The sequence below is a fragment of the Agelaius phoeniceus genome, chromosome 13 (assembly GCF_051311805.1).
Source record: "Agelaius phoeniceus isolate bAgePho1 chromosome 13, bAgePho1.hap1, whole genome shotgun sequence".
Taxonomy (NCBI): domain Eukaryota; kingdom Metazoa; phylum Chordata; class Aves; order Passeriformes; family Icteridae; genus Agelaius; species Agelaius phoeniceus.
The window spans coordinates 3,465,029-3,490,948 of NC_135277.1; the positions used below are offsets into that span (position 1 = coordinate 3,465,029).

Sequence of the window (25,920 nt, forward strand, 5' to 3'; positions counted from 1 at the left end):
GAGCTGCAGCATTTTTTATTCATCAATTCAATTGCTTGACTTGATGTTCAAAGAACTTTTTCCCAGCTGCCACACTAAGTAGCCAGTGGGCAAACACTGAAAGGTCAACAGTTGCTTCTCTAATTCCATGCTATGAACACTTCCCAAGGGGAGTTGGGTGTGTTTGCAAAACTGACCTTCAGCCAGCACGGCTTCCAGAGGCGCAGGAGGAATGTGACCAAAGTGGGTGAGCTGTCATTTATTTTGTCTGTCTGTGGCACGACACATTTCAGTGGCTGCCTGCCCCTCTATCAGAGTGCTAAATTTTGTTTAGGGGAGACAAAATATCATTGAAATGAAAAAGTGCTATCATATATTTTTACTGAAGGCCAAAAAATATTGTGGATTTGATTTTTGGCAAGATCTCTAATTTGTTTTCAAAAGAAATTCTGATCATCATCCAAAACTAAGACAGATCCTAGCTATCAGTTTCCAAGATTTATTGCTTTCTTCATGTAATTGCTAGAAAATGATTAGCAAGATACACATGGCAATACAAACAACACAGTCTGTATTTGCTTCATTCTGATTGGCACCACAACCAGTATCAAACATCCAGGTCCTGCAAATACTGAATTTGAGAACTGAGCTGAGCTGCCTTTAGTGCAATAGTTCAGATTTGGCAAACATAAGATGTTTCTAGAATGCTGTAATTACACCTGTAGAGAAACACAAAAGCAGCAGCATGCTACTACTGAAAACCACTAAAATAAAAAAGGCAAATATTACTGAAGTGGAAAGGGCACAGCAGTAAAAAGTTAAATGCCTGATAATAATTTATAAAACTTGACAATAACAGTGCAGCTAAAAAAATTACGACCTTTGTTCTCCCACAACCCCTTTTTCCAAAGAGTCAAAATAAAAAATTGCTTTTGAAAAACTGAGAAACTGAAACCACGAGACTATTTATTATAACAAAGACACGATACTGCACTTACCCACTGGACTGGTACCAGCTCCATTTGGCACTGAGAGATCAGTTGTCCCCAGCATTCCACCTAATCAAAATAAGCCAGAGCATTAAACTGACTTGCCCCATGACAGTACTGTGGAATTCTGTACATCAAAACTTGAGCTGTGCAAAGGCACTGGCAGCACTGAGAGCCTGTTAGTCAGGAGGGCTCCTGTGGGCTCTGGCAGGGGATGGCCAGGTGTGGAAGGAGGGGCAGCAGCAGCAGCAGCAGCGGCCTCACCTGCGTTGCCGGCGCTGGGCGGTCTCTGCGGCGCCCCGGGGGACACGTTGCGGTGCAGGGTGCTCTGGGGTGGGGACAGCATGGTGGTGTCCGTCAGAGAGGAGCTGGCAGCCAGGGATGGGGACACCAGGGAGCTCCCGGGGTTGCTGTAGGTTAAAGTGTTGGGATTGGACACCGGAACCGTCACCGACATGGAGAAGTTCTGGGCGGGCAAGCCGGGCTGCGGGAGAGAAGACGAGGAACAAGGAGACAGCGCCGTTAGCATTAACTGTGTTTGCAGAAACAGCACATCAGAAAAATTCTGTCACGGCAGTTTGTTGGTTTTTATTAAAGTTAATTCTGTTAGTTTTTAAACTCTATTAAGCTTACAGTTTTAAAACATCCATTTGTTGTAAAGTATGGTGTTAAATTCTTACACATCACATAATTTACAGTGCCAAAGAATTACTCAAAACTTCTCAAATATGTAAAGTTCAAACAGAGAAAACTAAAAGTATTCACATGAATTCACAAGCTTATAAATACAATAAATCTAACAGTTAATTTGGATTATTACAAAGCAATGACAAGCTAAACATGTCTACAAATCAATGAACTGTTGAACCTTCAAAATTTAAGCATAAACATGCACATTACAAACAATTATCACACAAAAAAGAACAAGTTAGTAATAACATTTTCTAGTAATAACTTTGCCAATATATTACTATTAATCTCTAACACTTTGTTTTTCAACAGTTTAAAAAAATAAACAGATCTTTAGAAAATCACAAAGTTCAATAACTTGAATTGAAACATTTCAGGCTGCCCAAACCCCTGCTTTAATAACCATTCCATCTTTTTTGCAAATCTGATTTTTTAAATTCTAGGTTTTACAGGATTATTTAAAAGGCAACTGTTTTTCTGCAGTATATATGTTTGTTATTCAACAGCTATTGAATCAAAAGCTGAGCTGCCTGCCCATCTATGGTACTCATTTGGTCATGACTAACTTCTTTGGCCTTTGTCTCATTCCTATCCTTTGACAGTGATGGGTTTCTGAAACAAAAGGGACTATTTTTTTTCACAACTCTCATAATTACTGGAAACAAAACCATGACAGGTACAATTTAAGGACAAAAACCCAGTAGTATTTATTGACAGAATAGAGAGAGGTGATAGCTGTGATTGAGGGGTCAAAGGCAAATGACCAACACACATGACCTATCAAGAACACTTTAAAAAAATGCAATTTCATCATGTGTAGCTTAAAAATCACTTAAAATGATACTTCTGCATGAAAAGTTAGATAATACAAGAAATATAACAACAACTATACTAATTCAGAGAGCAGAATATATTCTCTACAAGAAACAAAACCTCTTACTAGTGAGAGCCAACAACAATGTCCCTACTGAAGCATTCTAAGAATAATCATCAATTTTTGGCACAGATGGAAGGAAAAATTAATGAAGCAGAACAACACAAAGCTAGCAAATCATTCACAGTATCTAACCAATGACAAGCCCTGCTGGTGCTTGTTTTCAGGGGAAACTACTGGAAACTACTCAGTATCTACCAAACCCAGGGTGTTTTTACACAGCACACTGTCAAGCAGCTCAGACTAAACTGGAAATACCTGAAGTATGCTGAACACACTGCTAGGAGGGAACAGCTGGAACATTTTTTCTGTAGGTTTCTCAATACAGAACCAATAAGTGACAGCCTCCCCCCACACCTTACAATGAAGGCTGTCTGCCCATCTATGGTGTTCATTTGGTTACGACCGAATTCTTCATGCTTTGCCTCATTCCTATCCTTTGACAGCAATGAGTGCTCGAGAACAAGAGAAACTGTGTTCTTATACAGCCCCAGAAGTACTGGAAACAGAAACATAATTGGTCAAATTTGAGTTACAAACACAGAGCTGTAGAGCTAAAAAATAACGTTGCCCTTTTTATTTACACTAATGGCCACACAGACATTTGGGCTGTTCCCCAAAAACCCATTGAGCTGTAACATACTGAGAGATGGGGCCCGAAGATGTCTCAACACGGAAATGTTGGATATCAAAATCTTCAAAACAAAGAAAACCCAAAATATATTGGCTTTATTCAAGCATAAGAGAAGTGATGCTGGGTGTCATGACTGTCAGTTTGCTGTTCAGTCCCCAGAGATCTCCTAGGCTCTGAACGATGAAATGATTTCCAATATCAGCAGTCATTTGGAGACACTACTCAAGTGCCCCAGGGTCTGTGCAGATTAACCCACCCAGTTCATCTCCTTTAACTGCTACATGATTTGCATTCTTAAAATATTCAAAGGCTGTGCCAGAGCCCTGTATTATTTTTCTTAGAAAATACTTAGTAATACTCAACACTAACTGAGTTTTGTAGGTGGAAATTAAATGTCACCGTGAACACCTCCACAAAAAACATGCAACATTTCCACTCCTTTTATCCCCAAACTGAAGTTCTGGAGCCAAGTGACTTATGGCTGCACACTGGGTTGCCACTTGGGAGAAAATTTTTAAATATCCTTCAGTGTTCAAGGAAGTATCCGTTGGAATTTCAGAGGAGCAATCTTTTGAGGCTCTCATTCTGCAGCAGCCTTGGTTTTAAATATCTAAATAACTTTCTATGTCCAGACTTGAGCAAAATAAATTCTACTAGTTAGATGACAAAATTCTATTTGCCTGCTTGTCACATACTGTAAAATCTTGATCTCCAGACAGATGAAGACCTACAAGATGTAAATAAATGATCCTACACCCCACAACAAAAACCTATCTTGGTAAATATATTTTAGGTAGGATTAGGTAATGCAGTATGCTCGTGAAATTTTGAAATGTTGTCTTGTGTTCCAAAGGTATGAAAAACTGGGAGTGCAAAACCCAAGCTAGAGATGATTCTTCTTATTCTTTACAATAAAATGCATTTTAACAAGACCAGGTATCACAACCTCATTTTTCCTCAGAAGTCCTTTTCCCTTCTCAAGCCATTACATCCTCTTGTTTTTGAAGTTGTTTTCAGTGGTAAGCAAACACCATGAAAATTCTCATGCATGTAAGAGAAGCACAAACCATACTTTAGTACTCACTGCGATTTTATGATTCCGCATCATATTATCAAACTCTTCATTAATTTTTTTATATTTTTCTTCTGTATGTGGCGTGAGCACATATGAAGTGTCAGGGTCCGGGCTGTCGCACCCTCTGTGTTCCTTCTTGTTCAGAGCCTAAATAATGAAGTTAATAAAAAGGATCAACAAATAAAAAGTAGAGATAAAATAAAAGTACTTACAGGGCCTCGCTTGAAAATAAAATCACTATCTTCATTTAGTTTGCTGAATCTGTCCTCCGATAGTGGACTGTGCTCAAAGTAATCGTCAGCATCAGGGCTCTCACAACCATTAAGGCCTTTCTTTCTTAAGGTCTGAAATACAATTGGAAAATTCACATACAAATCATACTAACTTGCCAAGAAGTTTTGTACACTACTGAATCATTCAGAGCCCCTGAAACTACATTAAACTTTCACAGACAAAACTCACTGTGCAACAGACAGAATCAGTCTTTCAAGGTAGTGGCAAAGTACACAAAGAGAAAAGGTTCACCCAGGTTCCATCTCACAGGTAACTTCCCCCTACAACCACTTCATCTCCCAGCACTGCATGCAAAATCATTTTTAGATACTGGCTGATGGAGAGAAGTTGCCTGACAAGGAACATTCAAGCTTGTGGCAAAGGAGTTAATGTATTCACTGGTAATTAAAAGCCAGTTTACTGGATCTTTAATGAATTGATTTTAGCTCCCAATTTTAATATTCACATTTTAAAGAGCATACAGTTATATTGTGAGACAAACACAGTGGCTAAAATTCTGATCCAGTTAACTAACTGCAGGACATTAATATCTGTAACATTCGATCTCGAAACTTGACAAAGACAGGATCTTCCTGTCATCCTGCACGATAACAAGAACCGCAAAAAAGAAATTACATAATGCCTCTCTAAAATGACTTAGTTTGCTAAATATAAGCTTTTTCAGAGTCCTTCAGACTAACTTTATGGAGCTACTTCCTGTTTTCTGATGGAGAACTCACATCAACATCCCCTGGAAAAAAAAAAAAGGCAAGCTTGTCTACAGTCCAGCCATTAAAGAAAGGATGTGAAACTACAGGTCTCGTGACCAAATTACATGATATATTTGTATTTCTTGTTTTTCTTTTTTACCCTGTTACACAATCAGAAATTTTTCTCTGCAAGCTCTAATTTATAACAAAACAGTATTTAAAGCACTACCTGTAGAAAAAAAATCTTTTTTTTTTTTTAAAGTTTCAAAAGGAAAGCAATAAAAATTTTAAACAGATATATGTTATTCGTACATAAAGCAGCAGTGGGACCATACAGGGACGAGGGAGTTGCATACTTTCTTTCTGTCAGAAATTATCTATATTCCATGAATTTTACATTAAAACCCCTGAAGATCAGAAATCTGCAAGCTGCCGTTTCCAGTGCCATAAAAACCCCCCGTGTTTTCCTATAGAAGCAATTTCCATTACGCACTGAAATTCTGATTTACAAAACATTTTAGCTCATAGTATTCACCAGCATTTTTTTACTGTCAACTGATTTTTAGTACAATAAAAAATACATACTACTTCCTCACTATTCATATATATGCAAAATCCTGCCTATTTCTACCGCAGTTTGAAAGCAGGAATTGAAAATCCAATTCGCTGCCTGAAATTCTTTAATATCACAGTTCACCATAAGCTGCCATTCCTTCTCAAGTTTCCTGGCTTGCTCCACGTATCCCACACAGTATCTGGAACTCCCACAAAAATGTAATCACTAAATCAGCATATGGGGAAAACAGGTGTAGGCTCCTCCAGCACCTGTCACAGCTCTGATGCCGCTCCTCCGACCAATAGCCGGACACGTAAATGGACTTGGCCATACAAGGGCTGGCTGCTCGGCCTCTCAAGGTCGGAGCCTGTTATCCCTCTCGCAGCCCTTCCTAACAAGTCAGCCTGCCAGTCTGCTACACTTTGATATCAGCAGGGAAAATGTTAACGCTGGGTAATCTGGATTACACTTAACCCCTGCAGCCCACGGCGCTCTGGAAATAGAAGCCAAATGTCTTTAGGCGCGTTGGGCGTCAGCGCGCGGTGCCCGGCACACGATGACAGAGCTGCACGGAGGCTCTGCAAAGAAAGGGCTGCAAGACATGCACAGAGTGCAGCTCCTGCGACAAACACGCTGAGGCAACTGAAGTCTTGCAGCAAGGAGCTTCAGCAGAGCTCCTTTCGATAGTCTAAAGCAATCCAGTGAAAGCTTTTAAATGTAATGCTGCCAACTCATCCCCCCACAACGGTAAATTATCCTCCTGCGATTTAAACAAAAAGGAAGAGATTTAAATGTAAAAATGCCTCCTTCCTCTCGGTGACTGTGTGTCATTTTTGCTAACAATGGGGTTAACTCTGCTTTGACTCCTGAGGAAGGAAAATGCCTCAGTATCTCCTGTTTCAGGCTCTGGAAACCGTCACTCCAGATGGGGTTCCTGTCATTGTGGAGGGATTTAAGCCACAGTTCCCTGTCACAGATAATAAGGCTGGGTCCAACAGCCAGAGCTCTGCCTCCTTATCACCAAAACACCAAGTGCCACTTTGAGGACCTGACCATAAAAAGCCTGCGAACTTTTATCAGTGCCCAGTAACACAATAGTAAAACATTCCTGCTCGGTGGCCAGGGCTGCGCACGGAATGCCGCGAGCTGTTGGCACGGGCAGGCGCGGCCGAGGGGAGCCAGCTCCGCCACAGAGCCCGGCACGGGCCCCGCCACAGAGCCCGGCGCGGCCCCGCCACAGAGCCCGGCACGGGCTCCGCCACAGAGCCCGGCACGGCCCCGCCACGGCCCCGCCACAGAGCCCGGCACGGCCCCGCCACTGAGCCCCCGCCACAGAGCCCGGCAGGGCCCCGCCACAGAGCCCGGCACGGCCCCGCCACAGAGCCCGGCACAGAGCCCGGCACGGGCCCCGCCACAGAGCCCGGCACGGGCCCCGCCACAGAGCCCGGCACGGCCCCGGCACGGTCCCACAGAGCCCGGCACGGCCCCGGCACGGTCCCACAGAGCCCGGCAGGGCCCCGCCACAGAGCCCGGCACAGAGCCCGGCACAGAGCCCGGCACGGGCCCCGCCACAGAGCCCGGCAGGGCCCCGCCACAGAGCCCGGCAGGGCCCCGCCACAGAGCCCGGCACGGCCCCGCTGCGGGGAACGGCGGGGACCGGCCCCGGCCTCTGGGAACCGCTCCGCGGGGACCCGGCAAAGCCAAATCCACAAACAAGGGCTGACTCCGCCCTCGAGATTCTCCAGGGCTAAAATTTGTTGTTTCTCCAAATAATGTAAATAACTCGGCTCTCTGAGCAATTTCCAAGATGTTAACACAGAGATCAAAATGTTATTAACTTTGAGGCTGTTCAGAGGAAAAATTTGGTGAGACCAAATAATTTGTGTAACATGAAGAGAGTTTTATTTCTCTGCTCTGATACACAAGCTTGTTTAGAACAAAATCATAGTATTTGCAGTAGAGACTAATAGATATAAGGCATAATTTTTTATTACCACAGGAAGAGGGGAAAAGAACATTAAATTTCAGGTTTTGTTATTGGATGCTCACTGCAATTACCTTCTGGTGTGAAGTCTTGTTTTCCAGATCATGTAAGGGAATGTGTAGCCCTTTCAGTAAATCTGTGTTACTTTCCACTTCCTCTAAGACTTAGCCAAAATTACTGGAAATTGTTCCAACATGTTTGCCAACACACTGTATTGTGCCCCAGTAACTAAGATTGTGCAGCTTTGATGTCAGGCTGCACTAACTGATGAGAGAAAAATACTGGTTTCACTCAGAAAATAATGCTAAGTATTTACAATGATCCAATGCAGGTGTGAAAGCTCTTTTTTAAAAGAATGAAGGAAACACAAAAATACATTTTTATGACACACAAAGTCACTACACAAGTGTTCCAGACAGCTTTGGTCATCTTGATATTGCAGAATGACCAGGAGCTGTAAACTGCTTCTATTCCACTCTTAGTCTAGTATTGATTTATTTTGATTCGAATGGCAGAGCTTAGAAAACATTGTATGAGAATGGCTGGACCAGCTATGACGGGTTTAAATATTGCAGTCAAGCACATGGTACATGAGCCCCAATATTTTCCTGAACTTCCCCACACATATGCAAAGTAGTTTTTAATTGCACTTTGCAATTAAAATTAGCATTTTGCTAATTTAAGAAAAGAACCATGCCTTGGCAAGAAGCATCTAAGGAACAGAAGAAGGGCTTCTTGCAAAACAACAACAGAAAGGAATAACTGGCTTCTCTCTACGATTCAATATAATTTTTACTGAAACTGATAATACAAATAGCAAAGAGTATAAAAGCAAAATAAAGTCATTTATTATTCGATCCTTGAGGAAGCAGAGCTGATATTCAACCATATCATCTTCCAAAAAATCCAACAGAGACACATGGAAGGCAGGAGCCTGAAGGTGTCCGAGCCCCCAGAGCAGGAGATAAAGGCACCACCTTCTCCAGGCTTGTTCCAGCCCAGCTCCCAGGGGCTCCAGACACTGCTCAGGGGCAGCTCTGGGGACCAGGAACTCTGAACCCATAAGCATGGATGGGTCCTTGCTTCCAGAGAGCCCCCAGCTGGCCCCTCCCATCCAGACCCAGGCTTTCCATCCCACTCCAAAAGGAAACGTTGCTGATGATTAAAGAGCACAATCAGTGGGTCTTGTGCTCCCATCAGTGAGTTTGGTTAAAAAGCCAAGACTTCTGATATTGTGATCTGGGCTCCTTACCAGCCCTGGCAGAACTGTAAAGAACTTGATTATGTTCATTGTCACGTCAGGAAATGATATTTTTCTGCCTTAAAGCAAGAATTTAGGATGACCTCATGTGTAAAAAGTGTTATGAAGTGTAAAAAAGTGTCAGGTCATTCAAAACACTCAGTGTTTGGTTTCTTGTAATATTACACAAAAAGGAAATGGTGCTGCTGTCAAAGCTACCATGTATCATGTTAACAGCTCTATTTTTGCACTTACTATTGGAGCTGGCCAGAGAGGATTTTTGTTGGTATTTCATCCCAAATCACTGGGAAAACCATGTCCAAAATTTGACTAAGACTGAAATGAAAAGTGATTTCCCTTGGAAAAGGCAAACCCTTTCACTTAAATCCTATGGCTAGTTCTCCTTCTGCTCTTGCAATCAGAGCATGGAAAAGCTGCAAAGCAGCACAAATTTGGAGTAAATAGGTTTTAAATATCATAACTTTTTAAAGTGTAAATATTCCTAAGGCCTGAAGTAATGGAAAAGCCCTACGAGTACTGCTAAGTATTAATGCTGCTCTGGTAGGCACCTCCACCATGGATATCAAAAGGATAAATGATGAAAGCTCCCTGATGCTCTGGAGATGCCATGCAATAGTGGAGCGTATTTTTGCCTCACTAAAACGAAAAAAAAAAAAAAATTCTCCTCGTCCATTCCTTATTTAACTTGTTTTTGCTGGTTTACACTCATCTGCAGCAGGAATAGGTGGGTGGCCAACGCGTGGGCAGAGGAGGCAGCAGGACCGGCCCAGCCCCGCTGGCAGCAGCAAACCTCAGCCACACCACCACTGACAGTCACATCCTACATGAAGAGCCACACCTTTTTTTTCTGTGATAGTCACAGAAAGAAGGACAAATAAAGCAGTCACAGCACCAGATTCCCACCCAGTTTTCTTTCTTAATACATGAAAGATCAGTGAGACAAAGCAGGGCATATTCTTTTACTGCAGCTCAGCTCCCTTCCCACAGCAGGCAAGGACCACTTGTATCACTACAGGCTTTGCATGCAGAGAAACATCCTGCTGAAAGCAGGACAATTGTTTTATTATTTGCTTCCTGATACATATTATTGCCAAGAAGCTGAGCCTAAAATCTGGCTGTTTTTCTCTTCTTTTATAACACAAAATATTCCACTTTCATCAGCCTGAACAATGGTAAGGTGTCTCATCCTTTAGATATCATTATGTCTCCCCTATTATGTATAAAACATATTCAAGTACCCGAGGACTATTCTTAGTCACCAAAAGCTATTTTTAGTTTTTAAACTTCCTGCGGGTCAGTTTGGCTACAGAAGCATCATCATTGCCGTTTCTTTTCTCTAAATTAACAACACAGCTCTGCAGAGTCAGACCTTGACCCTACAGTGGCCTGTACACAAATTTACCACAGTCAAAAATCCAAACAGGAGTGAATCCCCACAAACATCAAACGAGAACAGCCAGAGAAAAACCAAATAATTCAACTCAGTAATGGTGTTTTGTCTATTTAAACTCATCAACATTATTTCTGTAGGCTGAAATTCTTTTTCCACAGATAGATGTAGTGTATTGTTTTATGTGATGTTTACAAACTCAGTATATTTTCCTCAGGCTGTATTAATATTCTCAACTTCAACCACTGAAGCATCTGCAAATTTCCTTATGGAGCTGTTTTCCTGTCCTTTGAGTTGGGAGGCTCCTTACATTTAGCCCTAATACTGCTCCTTTCAGTATCCCTGACACATTTTCAATTACATTTTGCCACGCTATCAGTTCAAATTTCACATTCTAATTATAGCCACAAACACATCCATCCCAAACCAGCTCAGGGAAGGAGTGGTGCCCAGCTTTCAAAACTTCCCTGAAACGCACAGGAGGCCAAATTAGATTATGACAGACATTTCCATGAGCTAAGCAACTTGGAGAGCTTAACTTCTTAAAGAACAAGACCTTCCCAATCTTTCTGGCAGGCTCCCCAACCATAATACTGCATGCTAAAGAAAATCTGAACTATTGACATACTCTCCTTTCAGCTTACTTAAATAATAGTTTCCATACTTGTGCTCAATTAGTAGTGATATTTAAAAAGCAAATAATTGACATTATGCAAAAATACATGGACACGAAAAATTCTGAGTGCAGTACCCAAAGTTTGCTACAGATACTGTATTTCTTGGCCAAATATTATAGCTTGCTATGGAGAAAAAAAAGGAGGTTTAGGATTAATTACTTATTCCAGGGTTTTACAAATAAAAAACTTCTAAGCCTGCCTAGGATTATCCATACAAATACAAAGAAAAAGAAGAGCCCTTTTAGCCACGCTCTATGTTCAATTTCAGGCAAAGGTATTCAGCATTTACAAATGAAAAATGTTCATGATTTGAAATTTTATCAGTGTCCCTGCTATAAACCACTCTAAGAAAAGACACTGTCTTGTTTCAAATGTTGGACCACTTCCAGTATCTGGCAAATTTTAACATGTATCCCTGGCTTGCCAAACATGAAAGCTAGCTGTCAAATTCCTCCCAGATATGATAAAGATGGCACTCAGGATTCAAACTCTCATTTATATAAAATAACACATACAAAAGGTTTTTAGACTTGATATGGCATGAAGTTTAAATTCTAGCCTGAAGCATCTTTGCTGTGAAACATTATTTTAAGTAGATAACCACAAGCAATTACTAAAGAATTAGAACTTTCTGGGCTATAAAATCCACTCTTCACCCCCAGAATATTACCCAGCTCTGGACTAGAAGCTATGGGAAAGGCAGCTTCATGCTTGTATTTGTGATTTTAGAGAAACGCTATCTGTGAACTGTGGACTTTTTAAAGCAGTTGCTGACCTACAAACAAGCTGGATTGCTTGGTCCTAAATGAACTCCTTGAGACTTAAAATGATTAGTAATCCATTAGCACTGATAATGCTGCTTCCACAGTGACAGCTTAGTCAAGCTCTCAAAGTCCAATTTTTTGATGCATTTGTCTTTGTTTCACTTTCTATCCAACTCAGTAGATCATTAAATTTTATATCACTGAGCAGATTTGCATTTTACCTGTTTTACAGACAGAACCATCAACTAGATTTTCCCATTAAAGAGTACTAAGTGCCAGTTTAACTCGATCTTTTTAATAAAAAAAAAAGACAAAATAGACTGATAGTCATCTTCAAGAAGCACAAATTACTCCTTAGCATATAAATTAAATACATTTTATAGTCCTTCCAGGGACTAAAAATTTGCCAACAAACAAAACTAATGGTAAAATGGAGCAAAACAAAGCTCTATGTTAGAACATTCAAAGAGGTATTTCATGGTACATAAATGCTTTACTTCAGTCCTCACCCAAATAACAACACACAGAGCTACAAACTCAGCCTCCCAAGTGCAGATCTTCACATACTTGCAATGGTTAAATTATAAATCAGCAGCAGCAGTAGCTGACTGAAGGCCTCCTTTCAGCAACAGTGCACTGCAGATAAGCCATATGGAACATGAAAAGTTTCCAAGTGCAGCAATCCATCTGCATAATATCCCTCATAATCTTTTAGAAGTTCTTTAGGAAAAATATTATCTCCTACTCAGAGTTTGCCAAGAAAAAAAATGGCTTAACTCTGATTAGAATTCATTTAATAAAAAGAATGGGGTTCTTTAGGTCTACCTGCCCATGTAGTATTGCAATTACAAATACTTTTTGTCCTGAATAGTTCTTTACAGTTTTAAAATTGGAAAGGATAACAGAACTGTTTCAGAGTCTTGGTACTCAAGATAATTTAGTGCTATCAAAACAGTAATTACAACACGAATGGCAACCATTCCCAAAGAAAATGTTTAGCAGATTCCAAGGATTTATGCTATTGTTAAAACAGTGTTCACATCTAAGATTATGGGCACTGGCTACATCTCCCAGAACAAGCTCTAACACCTTTAATATTTGTATGGAACAACCACCTTGTTTCACCATAAAACACCTCAAAAATAATCCAGCTGAATAAGACAACTGAAAACACGTATTTGAAAGTACCAGCTGAGATCAGTGTGTACAACAAGAACCAGAGAGCCTCCCCAAAAATAAGGAAATAGGGTACAAGCAATTACATCTCTGCTTTTACTGAACTCAAATAATGAGAGTGTGGGACTTCCAGATACAGCTCTAATAATGTCCCACTTCATGTATCAAATACAGAACTTCTCAGTTGTGTGTCAACACAATACATTTTACATGTTTTTTCCTGCGTAGCCTCCATTTAGTGCAAATTACTCAAAAGCCAGAGCACCACTTTGAAGACTGTCCTGACTTAAATGTGAAAAGGGGTGGGAAATCAAAGGTGGGACCTTAAGAGGTAAAAAGAAAAGGCTGTACAGGAATCAGGGACAGAGAAATATGAGTAAGCTTTATCATGTAATTCATGTCAACATTAGATAAAACTGGCTCTGGAATGCTTGATTTTTTTTCTTTTCAAAAACTCATTGTAATCAGCAAGTACTGAATTTTAATTTATTTGCAGGAAAGAGCAGGGCTTTAAATGGTACCCATTTGTTACAGTTATAGAAGAGTTTACAGTGGGACAATGTGTAACAGCTTTGATCTAAAAAATCTTCACAACATTCCCAAAATATTTGGGAGTTTTTAATAAAAAAATGTATTATTCACTTCCTGTTGAAATTACCTAGTATTTCCAGTAAAACATAAAATTTATATTAAAATTCACCCTACTGCCAATTTAACTAACCTGCCTAGCAGTGCATAGTCTACACTATGACTTACAGGGCTCCCATATGAAATATCAGATCACTGATATGACATAAAAAAACCTGGGCAAGTCACTAAATGAACTGGATGTGTACTCGCCCACAAGTATTGCAAAGAAAGGCGTGTCACATGTTGTGTGTCACATGTCATATCTGACAGGCTGGCAGGGTACTTAGAGGTCTGTACCACAGGAACTGCCACCACCAATATTTTCTACCTTCAGGTGCAGCTGGTCCCCAAACCACTCCAGGAGCAATCACAAGGGAAGTGTTTTGTCCAGGTGAGTGCTGAGCGTTACAGCCCCCATGGGCCACAGCACCTGCAGTAAAAGCCTGGCAGGGAACAAGGCACAGACTCCCTGAGCCTTCTGCTGCACAAGCACCATCAGCTCGCGGCCCAAACACTAAGATTATTGAAAAGCAGCATTTTAAAAACTGCAGACATGGTGAGGTCCAAAAGGCAGGGAGTAGTGAAGCACTGGAGATGACCCTCCCCTCCTTTGGGCAGCTCATGCTCAAACATGGACGTGAGGAACAGAGACGATCAGGAAGCTGCAGTGCTGCTGTCCCTCCTGCAGGGTGGATAATCCCTGCCACAAGACACAACCAAACCCACGAGCCTGAAGTCAAAAGATGGGATTACATTAAGTCTCCACTGAAATCAAGCCTACCACATAAAGAACAGTCCTTCATCTTGCTGTAGTTGCAGGAGATGCTTTGTTCTGGGTCTATTCTTTCCACGCACAGCTTGTGTAAAGTCACTCTCTCTTGATCAACAGATGCCATGGTCCTCACTTTGAAATTGCAAAGTAAAAATACACTTTTCTGTCACTACAGAATTTCAAAAGCACCAAATTCTGCAGCAACACAAGGGCTGCAGAATACACGAGACCAGCACAGCTTGAAGAACTTGTTCATACAATAATTATGTCTTTGTGTGACTGCCTGCATGAACTCCAGCACTAACAAGCAATGAGCTGTTGCGGATTTTCTTGGAGTCAATTTTCAATCCTACTTGACACAATGTCTCCAGAACAGCTAAACCCAGAACTCAATCTCTGACAAGCGTTTCCCGAGCAGTGGGTGTGAGAACTTGGACCTTGTGTGTCTGCCCTATAAATTTCAAAAATAAAAATATTCTCCTAACACTGAGCAGAAACAGTTGGAAAAACACTGCTTGTGCAGCTGGGAAATAAAACCAGTTTTCAGACAGAGGAGAATCCAATCCCTGCCCTTTGCAGGGCTGATTCTGCAGAGATTTTTGGTAGAGCACACAAAAGCTCTGTACCAGTATTTGACACGGATTTAGGAACCTGGCCCTCCCCAGCAGCACAGCCTCCAGAGAAGCATCCGATCCAATCTGAGATTGTAATGATGCACAGCCAAGTCAGCTGCCACTCATCACTCAGTGATCAGCTTTTTCTGGTAGTTTATTAAAAAATGAGAACATCACAGCGAATTTCAGTTCACAGCTTTAAAGTCATGTCACTGGTGTAACTGTGACAGGGCTGGCGTAGGACAGAGAGCACCCTGAACTGCAGCTACATAAAATCACTGCTGGCAATACAGCAGCCAAGTACAGTCATTATTAGCAAGACTTTAGAAATTTCTATAAAAAGATGCATTATAGACAAACTTCAGATATCTATATGCTTTAAGTAGTGACTAAATGTGGAATTCATCAAAATTCAGAATACCAGCAGAGCATGGTAAATTTAAAGCACCGGCAGTGTTTTAAAGAGGTAGAAGAAATAATGTATTCTTAACCCTAAAACACTAAATTTATTCACTGCTTTAGATACAAGGGAAGTACAGCTTTAAATTATTTGCAGGCAAACCAAAGCTGCTTCAAAAAAAAAAAATCTAAGTCTATCCTACTTCTGAAAATTCTTTATATATCAGCAATGAAGGAATGCAAAACAACATTAACTCAGAACAAAAACTTTTTGCCAGTACTGTCAGCTTGCCCAAAGTGACCAATAATCTGATATTTTGAAATAAATAAATAAAGAGGTACGTTAATCATGTGTATGTCCAAAGCAATTTCAGCACAGCCAAAGAATTAAACTAACATTGTTGAGTAAAACAGTATTACCAAATGCAAGATATGGAAAAATCAATAACAGTAAACAGCTCAAAAAAATACTGTGGGAATTAAGAGTTGAATTTAATCTCCCAAACTAAAAAGAAAGAGGAGGGGAAAGAAATGAGAGACAAAAACACCATCAGGAGGGGCAGTTGTTCTGTTCAGCACAAAATGCACAGTTGTCTTCTGTCACAATACTGAAGATAAATATGTGCTACCTTGACTACATTTTACATTTTTCAAGGTAGTTATTTTTTCCTAAACCATGAGTGGGAACTAAAATCCCTAGGTAGAACCTGTTTATAAGTCAGGTTTATAGCAAACACTTCTACTAGAAAAAAAGATAAGATTCAAACCACTCTACACAGACACATAAAAATTTACATGTGTGTGTATATATATATGTATGTATACACACATACATACATATAAAAGCTTTTGATGACTCATTCCAGACCACTTCAGTTTTCAAGCACTTTCCCTCTTTTTAAAGTAAGCTAGAAGGAAATTTTAGTCCTTAACCATACATAAATCCTCCTCAACCACCTCCTTAAAATGTCTCAAAGGTATTTGTGTGCCATCTCAAATTATTTGAAATGTTATATGCAGTATAATTACATTTACATAATCATTTAGCAAATCAAGCCCAATAATGCCTACATTTTCTCAGCATCATGGGCAGATTACCAAGTCTTTTCCTTCCTTCACTGAAATAATTTTTAAGCTTCTTCCTTCTTTTAAATGTGCACCACTTATTCCCACAGTGTTTGGAGACCAAATCAAATGGTTTGAACTACAAAAATACATAATACTACATGAATACATGTTCTTTTATCAGCCCAAAGCTTTTTTCTTTCTTTATTCCCCCCAGGTTTTGCTCACTTCTGGCAGTTCTCCATCTATCAAATAGGCAAGAATGCAAAACAATGTTAACACATCACAGTGCCAGCCTCCCTCCACTCTCCAGTGTGTGTTTAACCATCAGCATTCCTGGTGCCACCTCACAATTCTGTAAAGCTGTGCTCACATTTCACAGAGATTTGGAGATTTTAGTCACATACATTCAGCATCAGTTTTCATTTTCTTGGTTGCGGGGCACTTTCTTTTTAAAAATAAATTTTAAAACTTACAGTGTAGCTTGTGTTATAAAACATTTCAAAGAAATAATTATTTTTTAAGAATTTGGCCCAGTTTCCACCATCTTACTTTTTAGCTTTGAATAGCAAAATATGGAAGCCCAAATTGCTTTGCAAATCCTTATCTAGATCGGATACACCAGGTATCCACCAAGGAAGGAAACAAGATCAATTAACTGAAGGTCATTCTCATCTAATTTTGTATGTGTGCATCCAAGTATATATTTAGATACAATTCCCAGATCTTCATTTTCACATGAAGTCAACCCAAATTTAAAAAAAAGGAAGCAATGAACCAATTCAAGTGCTACCAAAACAAACTACTACGCACCAACAACAGTTCAAAATACACATTGGTTATTCCCAGCCTGGAAAAGAAGCAATGCTGGGAGGTGGAGAAAGCTGGATGAAAAACAAAACCAGAGAGCTTTTGGTTTATAAACACAGTGTTTCAACACCAACTTTTCTGTTTATGCTCCCCACACTGTTACACTTGTCTCTTGGCATATGCTCCATCTGGCTGGGGAGATGCATCTGCTTCTTCCTGCTGCAGGCTCTCCACGTGCAGCTGAGCTCTCCGTGCTCACTCGGAGCCAGGAGCCAACAATCCCATCTCTGATCCCAGAGATGTTCCTGACTGCACAACGTGCACTGCTCCTCTAACAGCTCCATTAACATTTGGTGAAAAGGCAGAGATGAAATGTATTTTAATGCAAGAAAACAGCTGATTACAGCAGCAGATGAAACTGGCTTGGTGACCCTGCTGAAAGCAGCAGCAGGGTCATTTGCCTGCTTTGGCTGAACTATGACAAAACCACTCTCACACCAAACCATCACAAATGTTACTCCCCATTACAGTCACCTATTCCCACAGTAAGGTATTTAATACAAACATCCAAATCATTTGCTGGAATTTACACCAGAGCAGTCCTTCCACAAGAATGAGTATGATTGCAATAATTACGTGCCATAGTTTAAGAGAGATTTTTTTGTACTTTCTAGTTATAGTTTTTATTACAGATCATTACCTATTTCAAGGACAGCTGTCAATATCTGGGGTATAACCTAAGCCTTATTCAGCACATTACTCTACACTGCAAACAGCACTAAGCTACAGAGCACAGGAGAGGCTCATTAACTGACACCCACCCGGAATTCTCCTGGGCACAGATGCCAACTGGGAAAGTAGGTCACATTTTACACAGGCTCCTAAAAATCAAATCACCTCAGTCTGATGAGGTGAGATGAGGAACAAGCAAAACTCACCATGGCCAAGTGTAGGTGAAATAAACCCTGGTTTACTGTATCAGTCAAGGAAAATGAAAACATGGAAAAAAGATAAAAAGCTGAGCTAAACAGGCAGGAAGAGCCATCTTCAGCCCTTGACTCCCAGAAGTGAGGCTGGGAGAGAGGGAACAATTGTGCAACTGCTGCTTTCTGAAGCCTTATTGAGGGGCAGGAGGACCCAAAATGGAAGTGATATCTTATTGTAAATAACCTGCAATAATCTTAACATCCTGCCCTAAAGAAAATATACAGTGCCTGTTCATCTCCCTCTTTTCCTTTGGATTTAAAAACAATGAATGCTCAAGGTCTCAAATTGTCTTTTATACACGAAAACATTTTGTTGACCATATGGATACAGAATCCTGATAAAACCTGAAATTCTTCCCATTTTACTTTGCAGAAATACTTCTTTCTTCAGGAAAAATAATTACTTGTCAAGAATAATCTGTTACAGAAAAAAAGTCCGTGAACATTAAAGCATCAAATGCTTTAACACCTACAGCAAGTCCTTCAAATCACAGACAGCACTTCAGTGTAACAATCTGCAACTGTGCCATTATGGGTTTGTAAAACCAAATACATGATCCCAGTATTTCAAGAATTCAAAGCACATACTGAATAAAAATTTCACTCTTTTCAATACCTCTATATGGTACATCTATGCTGTGCAAGAGTACTACCTTACACTCCAGTAACCTCATGAAAGAACAGGTCATTCCCATCTACAATAACATGTTCAGCAAAAGACATAACTGCATGCATCAAAAAAAATTTCTAATATTCATTTAAGATGCCAGTGCTCTCCCTCCCACTATGTTTTCACAAACATTCCAGCAGCAACAGAAGACACCAAGCTCTGGGCATATGAAAGCAATTCCTATGCCAAAACTGAGCAGGAGACAACTACAAGGGGAAGATGTCTCATCGATTTCACTTAATCATTTACAGCATTGATATCTACCCAGTACTGGAAATGAGTAGCAGCAGATTTGTTTCCTCCCTTATCCAGCTTCTGAGCTGTGTGGAATTACCTTCCTTCCAGCCCAGGAAAACTCACCTGCCTGTCATGCGCATCAGGACCACAGTGACTCCAGAATAGTTCCACGGTGAGCCAATGCCCCAATAAATGCCATTTGTCACATTCAGGGAGGTAAGTTAATTACTAAACATCTATACATTAGCTGCAACTCCATACAATGGAATTACTTTTTATAATTCCGTTTAGTATGAATTTGACAGATTTTAGGTGCTTTGCTGCAGTAATTTTCATTTGTTAAAACAGAATTTCAATGTCGTTACAAAAAAAGAGAAGCCATTTTACATTGTTCTTTCAGCATGTTTCCAAAATGCTGCTGATGTCACTAAACATCTATCACACTCCAAGCACCCATCAATCCAGAAAGAAAAAACCCCAAAATATTTCACAACCAGGCTAAAGAGCACACAGGGCTTATCTGAAGAGATAGGAGGCTGCATTCCTAAATTACACTGTATTTGAAAAATGGGAATAAAGTCCTGAATTCCACACTATCATGAAACATTAAATCCAGAGAGGAAAATTAGAAACAATCTGCAGATGAGTCCTTGCATGTTCCCCCGGAGCACATCTGCCCTGGGGTGCTAAGTGCACTTTTAATGTACTGCTCAGGGGTCAAACACTTGACCCTGGTAAAAAACCCACCAACAAGAGGAACCCAAAAATGCAGCCTTGCACAGAATTACTCTGGAAGAGGTCCTCAGTCCTCGTGATGTGAAGAAGCACCATTACCATGAGTCACAACACAGAGGCCCTGCATGCAGAACAAAACCCAGCTGAACTTGCATCCCTGGCTCCAACTCATGTCTGTCACATCCAAAGCTCATTCTGCAGGAATTAGGTTTTCCCTTCCTCTCCAGTGGCTATCCCTTATTTATGCTAATCCAGGGACTAAGCCTTCAGCTCTTCATGGCTTGTATTATCCCTCTCTTGAGAACTCAGTGCTGAAGACAGAAGTTGGGGAGGGTTTTTTTCTGATCATAAAAGACAGTTGACAAATTAGCAGAGAATCTTCTCAGAAAGAAATATAAAGCATTTGTCTGTAACTCAGTTTTGTCAATCTGATTTTTTGCTTGCACACTCATGTACAAGATCAGCTAGTACCATCCCTGTACTCTGATCCCCCTGGCAATAGACTCTTCAGCTATTCAAGGCTAATCATTATTCTGAAATCATTCCTAAAAAGCAAGGCATTTGTTCAGAAGACAACTTTAGAATTTAAATTAAACCCTTAAGTCAGCCACCTGTTTTGGTCTATTTACAGGACTACTGGAGACATGCTCTGAAATGCAGTTACAGTACATCAAGGCTCCAATTGCCAAGAAAATCCTTGAATTCTACTGCACCTAATTTAGAAATTATGTACTGAAAAGAGTTTCTATTTAAAGCTCAAGCATTATAAAAGTAGATGAAACCAATACCTTGGAGTAAATATATTCATGTTATTCTATTACTGCAGAAACTGCAGTCGTTCTGCTGCTATTTTAATTGACAGTCACTGGACAACAAATTTAATTAAGTTCGTTTATTCCACAGATTGGCTTTTTTTTGGTTTTTTTTTTTTTTTTGGCTGAACAAGGGGCAGCAGAGGTGGTGGCTGATTTGATCCAAGTTCAAGATATGACTGGTAAGGTGGCTACTACCTCAGAGGAGAATAAGGGCCAACTATAATTGTCTGTTAGGCTGAGGGCACTCTTCTGACCTTTCTCTCCCACTCAGTTGATTTTTTCTCCCCATTAAAACCTTGAACATTTCTCCCCCTCCTTCCCCAGAAAAACAACCATTTTTCACACCTCTATTTCCATTGCCAAATGTGATTGAAATCAAACATGTTTCCCAGAAACTGGCAGGGGGTGGAGGGCAGATGGGAAAACAACATGGCTGTAAAGACAAGTTATTGCCTTAGAGAAACCAGACTAAAAGCAGTAGTTTACATTTTATAACATGGTATTAAATAACTTTAAAGCATTTGATTAAAATATCTTAAAATGCTCTATGTTGCTCTATGTTTTAATTATTAAGGAGATAAGAAGACTGATGTGTCTTCTCAAATTGTTACCTCAACAATATCTGAGTTGGTTCTGCTTTCATGGGGCTCGTTGTATTCTGTGTATTTTAGTAGAACTTTGTCCATGTCAGTGCTGGCATACTGAAAGAGTTTGTTAGAGCTGTTAAAAATGATGAGTGCTATTTCACAGTCACAGAGCACACTCAACTCATAGGCCTTCTTCATTAATCCAAACTTCCTCTTTGTAAAGGTGACCTAGAGAAGAAAGAATAATGATTGATTTATTTTTTTAAAACACATGACAAGGGTTTGAAAGAAAATAATAAAGGTATACACTGACTGAGCCTACACCATTTACTCCTCCTGTAATATGCAGCTTAACACAAGAACTGCCAACATCTGGTGCCAATTTTAGGGCCCAATGTTCTCTATTAGACTAAGTTAAACAATTACAAAACACCCCAGCTCTTCCACTGGTACATAACTACCAAGAAGAGTTAAATTTTAGTTAGAGTTTCAGTTAGAATACGATAATTTAGCTTTACTTCCTCTGTTCAATAGACTGACTTTCCAGGTATCACAATACTTTCTTCTGTGGTACTCAACCTTAATTGTAACAAAATCAAAGAAAACAGAACACTCAATGGAAGTAACACTTACTATGCACTATGATTTCTAATTATGTAAAGCTAAGAAATATTGCTATTTTGTTGCTATTAAGTAATTTATAATTTGACTTGTTTTCTGCCACTTGGAAACATCAGGAAACAATTGTTCTGTCCAGTTAGAACTGCTGTGGGGAAACAAACCCATTACAGACCATCACACAGGAGCATCTGCCCATCAGGGAAAGAGGAAACAGTTATGGAACTTATCATCAGTTATGATAAAAAAAAAAGTCTAAAAAATCATTCCTCCTCATAAGACAGCAGCTAAGGATATAAAAGTGTCAATGCATTTGACACCTCCCCATTGCAATTGCAAGCACGAGTCTCTGTCACAGGTGAGCCATCCACACGCCCCATGTCCCACACACAACAGCCAGGGAGATTTTGCAAGAGAGGAATGAAGTAAGAACAAGAAACAATCAAACCTGTTTTCTGGGTGTCTGTAGTTTAATTACCAAGCTGTACAGCGAGTTTTTGGGAAAATGGATGGGAAACTTCTTCTGTATATAGACACCTGAAGGCTTTTCTCTCCTCATTATCTCACACATATTACTTTTTTAATACCATTAATAATACAAAGTATATTCTATTCTTCCCACCATGTTAACAGACTCAGAGGATACACAGCTGTTGCTCTTCTGACACCTAGAAGGTTATTACCTGAGTATGGGCAGGTATAGAGAGGTATTACTGCTTAGAGTTTGTCAGGAAAAAGGCATTATAAACAAAATGTGTTTGTGCTGTGTCACCTGGAGAAGTCCTCAGGGAAAGAATAAAGGTTTACTGCCACTGAGGACCAGTAGGATCCTGGACAAGAGCTCTCCATTTCTTTACTGGAATTTTATCTTTCTCACCTCCTGTAAAGCTGCTTCACTTGTGAGATTCTCAGCTGGCATCAACTTCTCTCGGTGCTTGGACAGTGCTTAGCACAAAGCCCACGACCACAGCACCCTGAGCCTTACTTCAACACACACAGATTATTTTAAACTCAGTTTCCATTTCAGAACCCAAAGGCAGTCTTAGTTTTCTAAATTTCTCTTTTTTTCCTGTTCCATTTAGGACCACATCAAACTCAAAAAATATGTCTCGTTATTGCAGGTAAATCATTTCCCCAGCACTATTTTAATATTGCTTAGCAAAAAAATGGGTGAGGAGGAGACAGCAAAGGCAGCAAGATTGAGCTCCTTTGATATCTAATTTACTGTGCTGGATTCTCTTCAGCTTAATGAAGATAAATGTCCTACAGCTCATTCAAGAAGATAAAGCTGCTTAATTAATAATACAATGACAGTCTCATGACAATCATAATCCCCCTGAGGAATGGTCTATATATTCTGTTTTGAGCTCACATACAATCCCATCAGAAATAAGATGCTTCTGACAAAACAGTAGTTTTTCCTCCCACACAAGTTATATGAACTTGCTTTGCAGGCAGAGCTCTGTCCCATTCTACTTATATTTGCAAACAAAGAAAATCTAAACCTCAAACTAAACACCCAACCAGGGCATCATAGGCATGTCCCTGAGTGATCCACTCACCAGCTCTACATGCCATAGAAAATCTGACAGGACACAACTGAACTACACTGTCAGATCAGAACAAACCCTGAATGCCCTCCCTATCTGGATCAATGAAAAAAAATCTCCAAGTAAATACCTTATAAATGCCCAGTGCATCAGGGCATTCTAATATGTTGAAATTCCATATCCTGGCTACCAAAACCACAGGACACCGGTGGGGATGAAGGCCATCGATACCTCCACATATTTTAAGAAGTAAGTTTCCACTAACAAAAACTACTTCATCTGTCTAAAACCTTTTAAAAACAAGATGCAGTGTGTTTTCATCTGAGTTCCCAGAGAAAAAGGATAAGGCAAGCCTAACTCTACTTTCAAGTTAGAGCTTAAATCCTCTTCCTTATCACTAAGTAGCCCAAAAAGTTGCTAGCCAAAAACCTGCCAGAAACAAAACTAGAATTTAATCTCCCTATTTTGCTTCAGTCACAGCAATGGTGTAAGTGGTCTAAATTTTCATACAAATGCACTGATTCTCTTCCTCTCCATTGTTTCAATCTGAACAATGGGATGGGGATTCAAAAGAAAAAAAACAATTTCTCCTGGAAAAAAACCAAAAACCCCTCACCAAAGTCAGGGTAGAAATGTAACACTGTTTGTTCCTCAAGCAGAACAAAACCAAGGCTGCCCAACTTAATCCAGATTCATGTAAAAAAAGGAATAAGCAGGATCAATTCCCATCTCTTCCATGTGCTTTAAGTTGTAGAGCAAGATCTGAAAAGAACTGAAGTCATTAATTCATCTACTTTTACTACGTGTACTTAAGACATTTATCTACATCAAACATAAAGTCACTGGGTGATTAAAGCTGTTCAAACACAATACTTGGCTTTCTCCCAAACTCCAATAATACTTTTCTTGCTATATATAGACTTCTCAGAGTTTACATTGCTTTAAAGTGATACAGGGAGAAAAACAATCTTGATCTCACCAACAAAACAATGGGCTCTGAGCTGATGTGTCAGCAGCAAGAGAGTCCTGTGGAATTCTGACAGTACCCCAACGTCAAACTGCTGCTCAGAAGTTAAAAAAGGAAATCAAACAGCAGGAAGGGAACAGAACAAAACAGCTGCACAACACTACACTAGTCCATATTTTGCCTGCACCTTGAATTCTGGGTCCCTTGGCCATCAAAGTAATGGAGTAATACTCCAGAAGGTTTCAGGTAAAAGGAGCAAGAGGTGTGAAACAAATTCTGTATCAAAACAACTAAGCAGCTATAGCCTGAAAAAACTTACTTTAAGAGAAAATAAGCAAGTGTGGACAGACTCTAGATAGGGAGTCACTGTTGGCTCTTCCATACAAGAGCTAAATAATTGGCAGAACCATGACAAAGGGCAAATAAAACAGTGTTTCTTGAAACAACGGGCAATAGGCCTGGGGATTCTAGACAAAAGATGTTGTAAATGCTGCAACATTGTAAGGGCTCAAAGGATAACTGAACAACTTCCCTGGTGGGGGGCGGGGAAAACAAACAAAAAAACCCATTAATGGTTACTAAATATACGGAAACCACATCCAGCTCAGGAAATCCCTGAGCTAAGAATAGTTAAAAGCTGGAAGAGGATTACAGGGTCGGGTGCATGTGCATCTCCAGCCCACACGTATTTGCTCATGGCCATCGCTGGACAAAAGACGTGGCCCAGCGGCACCTCTGGCCTCAGCCACCAGCACTGCTCTTAAAGACTTTAAGTCATTCCTGTAATAGTTTGCCTTAAAAACTACAGCTTCCAGTTATCCCACTATATTTTTCAGTATCCAATTAAAATTTTATTTTGCATCCCATGCAGCAATTCAGAAATTAAGAGGAAACATTACAGCAAGAGTCATCAACTTTTGGTGCTTTTCAAGTTCACAGGGCACCAGCAGCCAAGCGAGTAGCTTTCCCTGAAACATTCATTTGGAGCCCTCTTCCCTTCTGACTGACAGTTTTTAAAGACTTTTGTAACAAACGGCTCTTAGAAGAAATACAAATCGATGCTTTTAAATAGAATGTTAACAGAATTTGTTACTGTATCCAAAGGGCTGAGGATACTGCCCACAGCTACCTCAAACTCCTCTGTCTACAGAAAAGTGCTACAGAAAATACCTTTACTAGATCCTTCCTGAATTTCTCATCCTTTCTCTGCCTCCAGTACTAAGTGTTCCTAGTAGTTATCAGATCAAGCCATGTGTCTTTAAAAACACCCCTCCACTCTAGTGCTAGCACAGCAGGATATCATTTAAATAGGAACAGCAATTTTAAATTTTAAGTAGTAAGAGTTATTACTTATAAATAAAATTTTTTCCTCA

The 25,920-nt window shown here is 40.0% G+C and overlaps 1 protein-coding gene across 7 annotated transcripts in view; it reads right to left on the reverse strand.

Annotated features, from left to right (window-relative positions):
* Positions 1–25,920, reverse strand: part of MEF2A (myocyte enhancer factor 2A) — an 82,161-nt gene that overhangs the window by 21,874 nt on the left and 34,367 nt on the right. For 2 of the 7 annotated variants that reach the window (XM_054642516.2, XM_077185624.1), the window contains exons 3-6: positions 21,437–21,640; positions 4,299–4,448; positions 1,233–1,452; positions 978–1,037 (exon numbers count right to left, since the gene is read on the reverse strand). In XM_054642516.2, the coding sequence (XP_054498491.1) occupies positions 978–1,037; positions 1,233–1,452; positions 4,299–4,448; positions 21,437–21,640 (634 nt within the window). Of the gene's footprint in view, positions 1–977; positions 1,038–1,232; positions 1,453–4,298; positions 4,449–4,513; positions 4,646–21,436; positions 21,641–25,920 lie in introns of all 7 variants that reach the window. The other 5 variants (XM_054642517.2, XM_077185625.1, XM_054642518.2 and 2 more) reach the window with 3 other exon arrangements.